This window comes from Neolamprologus multifasciatus, chromosome 1, assembly GCF_963576455.1.
Source record: "Neolamprologus multifasciatus chromosome 1, fNeoMul1.2, whole genome shotgun sequence".
In the NCBI taxonomy this organism is placed as follows: Eukaryota; Metazoa; Chordata; class Actinopteri; order Cichliformes; family Cichlidae; genus Neolamprologus; species Neolamprologus multifasciatus.
Window position 1 is genome coordinate 3,297,120 of NC_140439.1, and position 14,183 is coordinate 3,311,302.

At 43.2% G+C, this 14,183-nt stretch overlaps 1 protein-coding gene across 1 annotated transcript in view; it reads left to right on the forward strand.

Moving 5' to 3' along the window:
• LOC146525129 (USP6 N-terminal-like protein) overlaps positions 1-14,183 on the forward strand; it is a 32,293-nt gene that overhangs the window by 10,458 nt on the left and 7,652 nt on the right. The window contains exons 3-8 of the mRNA XM_085161788.1: positions 7,309-7,394; positions 7,487-7,526; positions 7,611-7,691; positions 10,734-10,841; positions 11,378-11,487; positions 13,067-13,115. Of these exons, the coding sequence (XP_085017914.1) occupies positions 7,309-7,394; positions 7,487-7,526; positions 7,611-7,691; positions 10,734-10,841; positions 11,378-11,487; positions 13,067-13,115 (474 nt within the window). The remainder of the gene's footprint in view (positions 1-7,308; positions 7,395-7,486; positions 7,527-7,610; positions 7,692-10,733; positions 10,842-11,377; positions 11,488-13,066; positions 13,116-14,183) is intronic.

The window sequence follows — 14,183 nt, forward strand, 5'->3', positions numbered from 1 at the left end:
GTCAGGGATGACGAGAAAGTGACAGGAGAAAATCCGTCCCGGTCAACCACCCAAACATCAATAACGGGAACCTTATACAGCGCTTCCCTATACACGTCGACCTCCCGCAGGCACAAAGAAATTACGGAGGCTATTACTTATCACCTGACCAAAGATATGGCTCCATCAACACTGTGCAAAACGAGGGATTTAGGAAAATGATCAACACCCTAGACAAACGCTACACAGTGCCGTCCCGCAACTATTTTTCTATTGTTGCACTACCTGCTCTATACACGCAGTGTCGAGCAACGGTGGAGACGCAATTTCAAGCAGTACAACATTTTGCAGCAACGACAAAACGTGAGACATTTGTTGTTTTTATGTTTATTTATTGTTTTTATGTTCAGTCTCAACTGTTATGAAGTTGATGTGCAGTTAATAAGCGCAATAAATATTTATATTGGAAAAGAAAATCGTGAGAGAATCGTGATCTCAATTCTAAGCCAAAAAATTGTGATTCTAATTTTATGCAAAATCGTGCAGCCCTAGCTGCATGCCTTATGACACAAGTTGCAAACGTTGGGGGGAACTAACTAATGAACTAAACTAATATAAACAGCAGTTTGTTTAAGTGAAAATAAATCAATGTTTTGGGGGGGGGGGGGGGGGTGGTTGCACTAATAAAGTTGTGGAGTTGTAAAGTACTCGCGTCAATTATATCGTCAGTTATATTGTTATCGCAAGTTTTCAAATATATATCGTGACAAATATTTTTTGCCATATTGCGCTGCCCTATCACCGACTACAGTTTTGAGTTTAGCTTTTTACGTGTAGCCATCTTGGTTTTTTTCTGAGCGAAAAGCTAACATATTTGGAGCTAGCTAGCTTGTTAATAATGTATTGAAATGTAAAACAGTCACTGCAGAGGTGCATGTTCATGGCAATCCTCAGCACTCTGTCACCATGGTTCTTAACAAAATCAAAAAAACACTACTTTCTCTCACCATTACTGGGAAATATAACTCCTCATGACCACATCATCATAGGTGGTAACCATAACCCTAAACATATCAATTCTTTGATTTTCTCAGTTTGAATAATTGTTTTATTATGATTGCACAAGTGTTCGTGCTTTTAAAAAAAGCTGTTGTAAGTAGGAAAGCTTCTCAAGCTGTAACATAGAAAAGGAGCTTTGGTCAGAGTGGTAAATGTGCTGATGCAGAGCTGAGCTGGGGCCGGGTGGGGTTGGTGATGCCACAGGTTAAATTTAGCTCAGCGGCTCGCAGTGAAAGGATGGCAATGGAGGGGTTTGAGCTTTTTAGCCATAGCAACATCTGTGACAAACTGTGCAGTAATTGAGTTGACACTGACCTGCAGGGACTGGCTGAACTCCCAGTCACTGTGATTTCTGTGGATGGGTTCTGGACACATGCAGAGCACAGTGTACAAGAGAAACAGAGCTGGGAGAAGACCGATCCCACACCACAGGGGGACCCTGGGTAAACGTCTGTCAAACATCAGGTTTATGGTTATATTGCTAGAGGCGTCAACCGAGCCTGGTTTCACCTGGCACACGCTGCTTTCTGGCTCCCTCTGATGGTTCATTTACATCACAGCATTTTCCACACAGTGTTTGCCACTCGACAACCCCAGGCGATACTCTAATTTAGCTATTGTGCTAATCTGAATTGCAGTAATTTGTTGCTTTTAAGAGATTTAGTGTTTCTCTGTCAAACCTGGCTGCAGCAGAATGTGGGAAAGATTTCAAAATCCTTTTGATTTCATCAGGAGGCAGCTCTGAAGTTCGAAAACACAACACTTCATTATTCTATCCATGGTTTGAAAGCCTAACCTTTATTCTTCTGAACATATCTCTTGTCATTGTGGTTGAATAGCTCAGTCTTTGTCTCGTCTTAAGGCTTTTGGCTTGTCCATGTGGACAACTGCAAATTTCAGTTGAACCTGAAGTTATTAATTTCATAAGCATGGACTTTTTCTTTGGTCGACACTCTTTCTTAGTCCGTGGTAGCGTAAACAGCTGGAACGCCAGTGGACTGTGGACAGCGACACTGGCCTTCCAGCAGTTTCCAGCTCTTGGTAGGCTTGATCTTGTTGGTTTCTGGTTTGTTCCTGAACATCCTAATCAATTTTGTCTTTACGTACAATTCTTTGAACCGATGGTCTGCACCTGTTTAGAAAGGGCCCATTGAGTTTCTGGAATGGCCTTCCCAATGCCCCAAACTCAACCCTATTTTAAATTTGTGGGCTGTGCTTAAACGCCAGATCTGTGCCAGGAAAACAACAATTTTTATATACCAATTCTGCCAACAAGGGTCATTAAATATCCAGCCAAAATAATGCAGAAGCTAGTTGATGACTACCAAAAACATATATTTGAGGGGCAGGTTTCTAAGGGGCATTAAACCAAATAATAATGTACGTATACATTTGAAAATGTGCGTTTACTTGGATTAGAAAAAAGTCCAAATAAGTTCAAACTTGTGGGCCTAATTCTTGTTTTATTTTTTAAAAGATTAAAGATGTACCCTGGAGCACGATCTGATATCCTCGTGTTGGTGTTGTTCCCAGATCATCATACTAAAGGTTGTTCCAGGATCAACATTGCAAGTAACCAATCAGAATGTTGTGATGTCATACTTTTGCGACTTCGGGAAAAACCGGCATAAAACGAAAAACTGTACTTAAGCTGCGACAAACCGCCTTTGTCCGCCGATCAACGGACCGTAACCCTGACCCTAACCCTTTAATAAACGCTAAGCAGAATTGATATTGTCCTTGCAACATTGGAATTTCATAAATGCACGAATGGGTTGGTGCGCAAAAGAATAACGTCACAACAATGTGATTGGTCACTTGCAATGTTGAACCTGGAACAACATTTTCATGATGATCTGGGAACAACACCAACACGACGATATCAGATCATCCGTACCCTGGACAGTCAAACTGGAAAAGAACAGTTCAAATAAATGACATCATCATTTATTTGAAGACATCATCTTGAAAAAGAATATATAGATAACAAAATTATTCTTCTTTTGATGCCAAAAGAAGCCATTATTTTCAAAAGAAGCCAGAGCTCCAAAATGATGCTCTAAACATTAGCAGTACAGTAAGTATAAAATTAAGAACATTAAAAATGAGAAATTAGTGAAACATTAGGAATAACACTGATTATCTCTTCTTCGTGGAATCTGTTAGTGGGTGCATTTAAGAAGTGAACATTTTGTCTTTAAAAGCAGGAAAAACTGGTAAATGTAAGGATTTGAGAGAGTTTGACTAAGGCTGAACTGTGCCGGCTCAATAACGAAGTCAGAGTATCTCCGATGCTGCCACTCCTGTGGCGTGTTCCTGGCCTGCAGTGGTCAGCATCTATCAAAAGTAGTCCAAGGAAGGAAATGAGGTGAACCAGAGACAGGGACATGGGCAGCCAAGGCTCACTGATGTACACAGGGATCAAAAGCTTTCCCATATGGTCTGATCCAACATCTACTGAAGCATATATAGAATACACAGTGCATCACAGTTTGTTGCGAATGGGGCTGAATAGATGCAGACCAGTCAGGCTGCCCATCCTGACTCCTGTCCACTGCCCAAAGTGCCAGCAATGGGCAAGCGAGCATCGGAACTGGACCCCAGCACAATGGAAGAAGATCGGCCTCATCTGATGAATCACTTCATCACGTGGATGGCTGGGTGTGTGTTGTTTGTTGTGTTGGAGGAAGGCAAGCTGGCCAATGCAGTGTGATGCTTTGGGCGATGTTCAGCTGGGAAACCTTCATCATTGTGGATGTTACTTCAGCTCGTACCGCCTAGCTAAGCTTTTTTGCAGACCATGTGCACCCTTTCATGGAAACAGTATTCAGCTGGATAATGCAACCTGTCAGAAAGCAAAAGTGTTCAGGAAGCTTTGAGGAGCACAGCGAGGTGTTGATTTGGACTCCAGATTTCCCTCAATCCATTCAAGCATCTCAGGGATGTGCTGGACAAACAAGTCCACGGGGGCCCCACCTCACAGCTTACAGGACTCTGTTGCTAACATCGTGGTGTCAGATACCACAGCACACCTACAGGGGTCTAGTGGAGTCAATGCCTCAATGGGACAGTGCTATTTTAGCAGCAAAAAGGGGACCAACACAATGTTAAGCAGGCGGTCATAGTGCTAATCGCTAGCTCTTACCACTTGACTTCTGTAAGTAATGCTGCCACTTAGTACGATCAGGGTAAGATCAGCTGTCTGTTTGTCGGCACCTGTAACTCACAGTAGCTGTGTCATTCAGAAAAGATGAAAGAAAACAAGGCAGAGGAGTCGGGTTGTGTCGAATGGTTTAAAGTGGCCTGACAGTCATTAGTGCTGTGAAATAAGGCAGCCGTAGACACTGGTGCTCTTGTGTTTTGATGCACTCCATCAAATCGTATTGTGTCTTACAAATGATGTGAGTCATTCATTTAGTGAATTAGATTCAGTTGTAGTGAATCAGCGTAGCAGAATTTAAATGAGTGCAATTCAAATAGAGCCATCTCTCTGGCTTTAATGTCTTTCTGTAACACACCGTGTGTTTCCAAACGCCCTCAGTGTAAAATTATTTTTAGTCCTCTCACTCCGATGACGCCGACATCACATGCAGGGCCTCTAAGGCTCAGAGAGCCGACTCAGCCATGGTGAAGCTTTACACTTTCTTTGGGTTCGCTGATTGGCTGCTTTCCAGTTAGGCAGCCAACCACAGTCGAGTGGAGTGAGAAGCCTCTCAGGCTGTCTGTCTGAGGATTAGTTCCCTCTGTGTTATGTCAACACTGGGATCAAATTGTTGCTCAAATGGATTTTCCATGATAAAAGCATTACTTCTAAACTTTGTGCAGGTTTAAGGAGATTCTAAATGCATGTCATGTACAGCTGTACCATGGAGAGAGACTGAGTGCTTACTTGATTAGGGGAGGAGGTTTGTGTGTGGAGCTTTCTGTGCACATTCATACTGTGCTTTTATTTAGTTAGTCACATGTGTACTTTTTGGCTTTTGACTGTGATGTAAAGCTTAAATATTTAAATAGATGTATTTTAAAAAATGTCACGAATCACGAAGTACCAATGCAAACTGTAAATGTAGAGGATATACAGTATGGCAATGTGAACCCTAATGAACATGATCATGACATGCTTGGTCCTCAAGCATTGATTCTAAGGGGCCGTGCAAAGCCCTAATCGAAAGTAAGCTCTAAAAAAATACTGTACAGTCGTCCCTCGTTTATCGCGGGAGTTATGTTCTAAAAATAACCCACGATAGGTGAAATCCCCAAAACAGCCAACTTTATTTTTTACAATGATTATAGATGTTTTAAAGCTGTGAAACCCCTCACTACTCACTTTATACACTTTTCTCAGACCAACATGAACATTTTCACACTTTTCTCTCTTGTTTAAACACAAAGTTCAAACCATCCATCCATCTTCTTCCGGTTTATCCGGGGCCGGGTCGTGGGGGCAGCAGCCTAAGCAGAGAAGCCCAGACCTCCCTCTCCCCAGCCACCTCCACCAACTTAACACCAAGGCGTTCACAGGCCAGCCGAGAAATATAATCTGTCCTGGGTCTGCCGCGGGGCCTCCTCCCGGTGGGACATGCCTGGAACACCTCACCCAGGAGGTGCCCAGGAGGCATCCTTGTCAGATGCCCGAACCACCTCAGCTGGCTCCTTTCGATGTGGAGGAGAAGTTCAAACCTTCATAGAAAAAAAAGCCCAGTATTATAGAATGAAGCCAAAGATCAAACCCTGTTTTCAGGTCCAGAACATGGGAATAGAGCAGCTGCAGAGAATTCAACATAATGAATCAATGGTACAGAAGTGGAGGAAGCAAGAAGAATGAGCTGAGTAAAGTTTGACTTATCTGACTGTTTGGTTTCACTTAATGCGCCTTATAGTCCGGAAAATGCACTTCTACCTTCCTTTAGCATGTCTTTTTGTGCGATGGTTAGCATCTACCGCAGAAGCCTTTGACAGTGCAAAATGTTTTCGTCGACATTGTTGTGTTTGTTGGGGAGAAAACGTACAAACTTACAGTACAGCAGAGTCACACTGCTAGGATCAAAGATTTATGTAAATTTGACAAACTGAACACGTTCTGTACTGTACAGCAGACACGGCACGAGATTGATTACAATGGTCTACAGCCAATCAGGACGCAGAACACAATGTGTTGTTTAAAAAAAAAGGATGCAAAATAGCACCAAAAAAATCAGCGAAACAGCGAAAGGTGAACTGCGTTACAGCGAGGGAGCACTGTATATCAAAGCTTTCTGGACTCAAACTATGATTTTATTTAAGGCAGAAGTGATGATTTCTGGATGAGAGGGTGTCAATCAGTTAGTGTCACGTCAGTCTAAGCCGACTGACTGTTTTTGGAGACAGCCTGAAGTGGCCCCAAGAGGAACTGTAGTTTCTGGTACTTCTACAGTACTTCAGCTTATCAACCCCAGACCTCACTGCTAGGTCTGTAATACCTGTAATAATAATAACTGTAGCATTAAAGAGGAAGAGGAGCATCACAATATGCCGCCGCCACACACACACACACACCAAATAAATAAATAAATTGTGAAGATACTAGCGACAAACACGATTGTGTGCAAAGGTTTGTGTATGGACCCAGATAGAAGACACATGGGGACCTGATCTGGACTTCTTTTGGCACAGCACTCGCAAGTCCTGTATCCAGGCCAGGCACAGGCCAAAAGCAATGAGGAAGGCTTTACATGGGTTATGTAAAAGTGTTATAGGGCGATCGTGGCTCAAGAGTTGGGAGTTCGTCTTGTAATCGGAAGGTTGCTGGTTCGAGCGTTGTGTCCTTGGGCGAGACACTTCACCCGTTGCCTACTGGTGGTGGTCAGAGGGCCCGGTGGCACCAGTGTGTGGCAGCCTCGCCTCTGTCAGTGCGCCCCAGGGTGGCTGTGGCTACAATGTAGCTGCCATCACCAGTGTGTGAATGGGTGGATGACTGGTTGTGTAAAGCGCTTTGCGGTCCTTAGGGACTAGAAAAGCGCTATACAAATACAGGCCATTTACTATTTATATGGGCCAGATGCAGGCCAGATGTAGAACTGACCCATGTAAGGAGCACCTATATCCATACTGTAGGACCTTGGGCTCATCAGGAGTCTTTAAACTCCATTTTGGGGCCTTTGTAGTTCCTCCTTTAGGGCAGGTGAGCTTCAGCACAATAAGATCCTTTTGTTTATGTAAGTAATTGTACACATGTGCGTATCTATTTGTCTAGACTGTAGTTTGTAAGTTTATACCTGTTACTGTTTCCAGGGCAGGCAGGGCGGGGTGGAGATCTACCCCTGGGAGGATGCTGATTACAGCATCTACAAAGTCATCGACCGTTTCGGCTTCATGCAGTAAGTCTGTCTTCAAAGTAAAGACGTGCTGGTTGGTGCCACTCTGCCCTGTTTTGTAGCATCTCATCATTTGTTTTTCTTCCTTCTTCCAGTGAAGATGAGCTGCCGGCACCAACTGCACATGAAGAGAAGGTAAAGAGGCAAATGTCACATTTCTTTCAGGACAAATGCATGCAGTAGGATGTTTTTGTTCACCAGCTTCTTTTACTTTCATAGCTGAAGCAGCAGGAGATCGAGAGAGCAGAGAAATGGCTGAAGATGGTGAAGAAGTGGGATAAATACAAGAACAGTGACAGGGTGAGTAACAGCTCGCACACAGATTTAGAATGACTTCATTGCTGACAAACATGTAAGATCGCAGCTGGTTTCTCTGATGTCAGCGAGTTTTGTAACACAGATTGAATCACAGCAAGTGTCAGCGTTGAGTCCAGAACATATTCAGCTCAAATGAACTCCCTCATTAATAATTCTGAATCAAAGCTTCTCAACAGAACATAAATCACACTAGGAGAGGAAATCTTCTCTCCGTCTTGATAATGATGTCCTCATACAAGCTTAAGTGTCCCCATAAGTCTCACGAGCAGTCATTAGCAATAACAATTTTGCTGAAAAAATGATGAAATCAGATTTCTTATATGCTAATTTCATGTTTCCATTATACTTTTTAAAAATGTATTAAAAATCCCGTTATACAACGCAGAGGTTGGGTTCTGACACTCTGCAGTTCTGGGTTAGTTTACTTTGGTTTTGCACCGACACGCTTCCTCACTAAGACGATGTGCGTCTTTGTAAAGGTGGAAAATTAGCTTGACTGGTTCCGACCCTCTGGAAAAACTCCTACATTAGTGAGAGAGTTGCTGCTGTGCTTATTGATCGTTGTTACTGTGGCCGGAAAATCAATAGACTCAACCAGAGCAGCTGAGTGCACATCCACCGTCAGCTTGGTCTCCACTAGTGTCAGTAAATCATCCAACCGCTTCCAGTTATCCTTTTCAGGGCTGCAGGGGGCGCTGGAGCCTGTCCCAGCTGTCATAGGGAGAGAGGCGGGGTACACCCTGGACAGGTCGCCAGTCTGTCGCAGGGCTGACACACAGAGGCTGTGTCCCAATTCAGGGTCTGCACGCTTGAAGTACGCACACTACGCGTACTACGTACGTACTATAAGTACGAGAAGTGTGGAAGTGAGAGGTGTGTGAAATGGGACGGTCTAGCCTTCGTCGCGCTGTTCAGGTTGCCTAGCAACCATGATACTAACCGCGAGAAACGCGAGATTGTGTGACATAAATGAAGGAGAAAAAAATGTTTTGTTGGTCATTCATTTTTGTCATGACATCACTTTGATTAGTTGAGTATCTGAGGCTGAGACCACAGGACTGTAAAACATGATTGTTGGGCTTCATTTCTGTACTGAACAGTCATTACAAGATTAGTTAGTAAATAATAATTAGTTAATGTTGTTCATGAGACTAAAATCATCTCACTGTGGTAATGTAAATATAATATGGCCAATATTATAGTATTGTCAGATTATTATGATATATATATATATATATATATATATATCTTTAAAACCAAGTTGACACTGACAGTACAAACATCACTAGTGTCACACAACTTTGCCGACATGTGGCCAACAGCCATGTTTTATTGTTCTTCGTTATTAAACATTTGCACATAAATAAGTGACGTCATATTCAGTACTTACTTTTGACAGTTCACTCTTGGCCGCTCCCTTCTGCCGTATTTTGCGGCAAAATTATCCACACCCACCGCCGCACTATGAATTGTGGGATAAATGGGACCACGAAGCGTACACCGGACCACGCTTGATATTTGGGGAAATCGACGGCACATTTGGAGTATGCATTTGAAGTACACTTCGAATTGGGACAGCCGTCGTGACGTAATCACACTTAAAATGCGTACTTCAAGCGTGCGGTCTCTGAATTGGGACACAGCAAGAACAGACAACCATTCACGCTCACATTCACACCTGTGGGCAATTTGGATTAATCAATTAACCTATCCCCACAAACTGCATGTCTTTGGACGGTGGGAGGAAGCCGGAGTACCCAGAGGGAACCCACACAAACACGGGGAGAACATATCCCGGCCTGATGGTGGAGTTGAACTCAGGACTTCTTGCTGTGAGGCAACAGTGCTAACCACCGTGCTGCCTAAATCATTCATAAATGATAAATCTCTGTGTTATTCTAAGGTCTTTACCATAAAATATAAACCTTCCAGTAACTGTTTTGGTATTTGGTGCTATATAAATAAATCCATCATTGAGCATTTCTGTCATCTGTCTTTGTTAAAAACATGAAACATTATCGTGCTCGAAACATGACTTTGAGCTCTTTGTTAGCCTCACGCTCTCTTTTAAAGTCGTCATTGAGCTCGTTCTAGTTGGGAGTTGTAACTGTAAACACCAGCCCTTTTCCAAATGACTGAATAAATAATACAATATGCACAGGTCCACCTGACTGAAGCTGGTGACTGTAGTCTCTGTTCTGCTCTGCAGCTGTGCTGAACTCTGTGTAGAGGCAGCAGATCTCTGGCTGCTGTGGATTCTGGTTCAAAGAGCCACCAGTTTACAGCAGATCCCTGAAGCAGAACAACCACTTCTGTCTCTCAACAAAACTCTGTGCTATACACCAGCACAACACCAAGCTGACCAGTTTACTATTAGTGTATAAGGATCAGAGTTAGTTGGTTAGCAGTGACTGAACAAAGTCAGGGCTGGGAGGCTGCAGGAGTAAATATCATGTTGCTGCCTCGGAAAGATGGAAAAATAATAATAAATCATTAAAAAATATAGTTGTGCAGCCTGCCTAAGTAAAAAAAAAAACAGAGTAATCAGAAAATTGTAAAAATCTGTAGCTTTGTTGTAAATGTAGGTGGGATTTTAAATCAGTTCTCATGCGGCTCCTCTGCAACCCCTCATCTAAACTGGCCATGAACGTGAGGATAGACGTGTAAAGTGCTTTATGAATGTGTGGCTAAAATGTGACTTGTAGTCTAAAGCACAAAGAAAAGCACAAGTACATCAAATACATACACAGCAATGAGAGCAAGCAGGGTGGATGAACTGATGAGTGGGGGTACTCGGGGTAGAAGTAGAAGTCAACCAAGTTAACAGAAACTGTACAGACAGATACTTACAAACCTGCTTCGAGTGCTCACGGAAAATGTTTTCAAACTTTTGGTTTTACTGTGAACGGGGTCGTAGGAGATCAGTAGGTGGTTTAACTTTCTGATGATTCAGTCTTTGTAGCTTCTGTTCTCTAAACTTTGTGGCGTTTTATTCACCCGGTGTTTATGATTCCCTCTGCTCAGATGGTAAAACGAGTATACAAAGGCATCCCCCTGCAGCTCCGAGGCCGGGCCTGGGCACTGATGCTGGACGTGGACAGGGCCAAGAAGGAGAACGAGGGCAAATATGAGGTAGTTATTCACGTCTGAAGTGAGTCTCTGTGAAAATCTGTTCCCAGCATAAAAATAAGTTGGACATATAAAAGCTGAGAGAAAAACTGTTATAAACTGTAGCTATGTTGTAAATGTTACAAGTCTAATGTAATAAAGTAAAAGTATAAAAGTAGCATGTTTTTAAAAAAGTTCAACAAGTTACAACAAAAGTGCAACAAAGTCAAAAACGTGCTTCAGTGAATGTACTTTTAATAAAATTCAGTATGTTGCAGAAGCTATGAAACATCAAAGCTGACAGTCTCTTCACCTGGCAGACTCATCTTAACTGACACATATTTGTAAAGATGGTCCACCAACCTGTAATCACATTTTCTCTGATAGACGAGATGCTTCAGAAAACTGACGACACACATAAACAGTTAGCATAATCAATAATAGATTCATTCTGACTGAATTTACAATATATATTCCCTGATATGTAAAACTGACATATTTGTCTTTCAGCACAGGTACCTCCACATGTCCTTGTTGACTTTTGTCTGTTTTTCCCTCAGAAAATGAAGGAGCAGGCCAGACTGTGCTCATCTGAGATCAAACAGATCGACTTGGACATCAACAGGACATTTCGAAACCACATCATGTTCATGGATCGCTTTGGAGTCAAGTAAGTTTCACTGCTGAGTCGGATTTTGCAGCTGAGATGGATTTCAGACGATAAACGGCTCAGACTTTCTGTTCTCAAAGGATGTTTATAACCGCCAAGCTCAGTGGTGGGATCCACAGTTACAGAGACATATTTTACTTTAGTATTATAGTATTCCAGTATTGGGATACTGGAATACTCCTTATTCACGGTGGGAATGAGAATCGGCACCTCCAAATCTGAGGCCATGGTGGAGTGCCCACTCCGGGTCAGGGACGAGTTTCTGCCCCAAGTGGAGGAGCTCAAGTATCTCGGGGTCTTGTTCACAAGTGACGAGAGAAGGGGGCGGGACATCGACAGATGGATTGGTGCTGTGGCTGCAGTGATGCGGATGCTGTACTGGTCTGTTGTGGTGAAGAGAGAGCTGAGTGTAAAAGCGAAGCTCTCAATTTACCGGTCGATCTACGTCCCTACCCTCACCTATGGTCACGAGCTGTGGATACAAGCAGCAGAAATGTGGCTGGACTCTCTCTTTTAGATAGGGTGAGAAGTTCAGGGGTGCGTGAGGGGCTCAGAGTAGAGCTGCTGCTTCACCACATGGAAAGCAGCAGGTTGAGGTGGTTCGGGCATCTGACAAGGATGCCTCCTGGGCGTCTCCTGGGTGAGGTGTTCTGGGCATGTCCCACCATGAGGAGGCCCCGGGGCAGACCCAGGACATGCTGGAGAGATTATATCTCTCGGCTGGCCTGGGAACGCCTTGGTGTTCCCCCGGATAAGCTGGAGGAGGTGGCTGGGGAGAGGGAGGTCTGGGCTTCTCTGTTTACTCTGCTGCCTCCATGACCCGGCCCCGGATAAGCGGAAGAAGATGGATGGATATTTTAAATAAAAATCCAAATAGGTTTATGAGTTTTCTTACTTCTGAAAGGAACCAGTAGTTGTGGTTTGACTGCAGTGTAGGCTGGATTCAGAGTAGGCTGATCACTGAAATCCCTGCATCCAGGTTCCCGTCAGAGGGAAAACCGGAGACAAGACTAATTAAGGTTGTTGTAGAAGGACATCGATGCACATGGCTTGGATGTCCACATACTTTGGGTCATGTAGTGTGTGTTACATATCATTTTCCAGGTTGTAACTGTTCCCATATTCAAACAGATTAAAAAAAATCAGCGTCTGCAGCAGAGAGACCTCGGGGTGAACTTGGACTGAGTGTGAGAGAGAGGTGGGCAGGCTGAGCTCTGGATGGCGTGGGTTTATGTGTAACCTGATCCTGTCACAGAGTGATGTCAGTGTAATGGTCCACAGGCCTGTTCAGAAGCTGGAGAACATTTCAGTATCTAACCGATGTTCAGGATACAAAAATGACTTTTAAAGAGCAGAGACGGGGCTGTCGTCGCTGCGTTACTGTTATTTTATCCTTTCCTCTCAGTTCTGGTTTGTAATTATGTGTCCAGCACACTGTTTGCTGTGGGGTTTGCTTACAGCTTCACATACACTGTCAGGATTCATGACACTCATTTTTTCATTTCCTCTCCTTCTCACTCCCTTCCTTGTTTCCTTTTGTTGTTTCTTCTCCTTTCCTTCCTCTTTCTTTGATTTACAGGCAGCAGGCTCTCTTTCATGTCCTCTCTGCATATTCAGTCTACAACACAGTAAGTAGCTGATTTCTCTAAATTACATGAAACATTAAAACACCAGCAACTCAAGTGAACTGATAAAAATCTGCAGTCACGTCTAAATTTTCTTTTCGTGGGCAGAGACTTCATTTTCCACTGTGGTTTCTTGTCCCCCCCCCCCCCCCCCCCCCCCCACACACACACACACACACCCCACACACACACAGTACTGCATGCTTTTGACATGATATTCATTGAGTGCTTTAAGTGGGCAGCAGCTGATACAGCACTGATGGTTGTCTTACTGAGCTGCTTTTATTATTTGCAGAAACAGGGTTTTTACTAGACGTGAAACATGTGGATTGCAAAAATTGCTGAAGCTGCAGCACTCACAGAATAGTGTTGCAATGTACTATGTCAAATACAGTTGCCCACACCAAACAAACATATTTGCAATATGCTATTAAGACAATATCACCATTGCTTCTTCTGTACATATGAATAAAATCATGTAGCATTGTGCTTGCTGCAGCTGGGGTCCTTCTCTCATGTTCTCCTAGTGCCTGTGTGGGTCCTCGTCCACAGCCACAGACGTGCATCTTAAAGTTTTAGGAGTGCACACAAGTTTGCATGGCTGTCTGTCTTTCATTGTTGATCCTGCGATGGCCTTTGCCCAGAGTGCACCCTGCCTCTCACCTTGCTAAGATAGACTCCGCTCCCCTCAGTGACAAAAGCTCCGTGCTTTTGTTTTTTGCTTTGCATGATTAACATTTCAAAATAGGAATGACTAAGTAATTGAAAATTTGTCCACGTTTAATATATTCTGGGTTTTTTAATTCGTTTTGATCATGGCCCATCTGCTTTATTCCTTCTGACTATTAAGGCACTATAGACAGTGTTGTGAAGGTTACTTTTAAAATGTATTCCATTACAGATTACAGAATACATGTCCCAAAATGTATTCTGTAACGTATTCCGTTACGTTACTCAATGAGAGTAACGTATTCTGAATACTTTGGATTACTTAATATATTATCATGCTGTTTACAACTACATGAATGTACTATTGCTGTGATTTATTACTGTTACTGAAGGTCCGCGGCT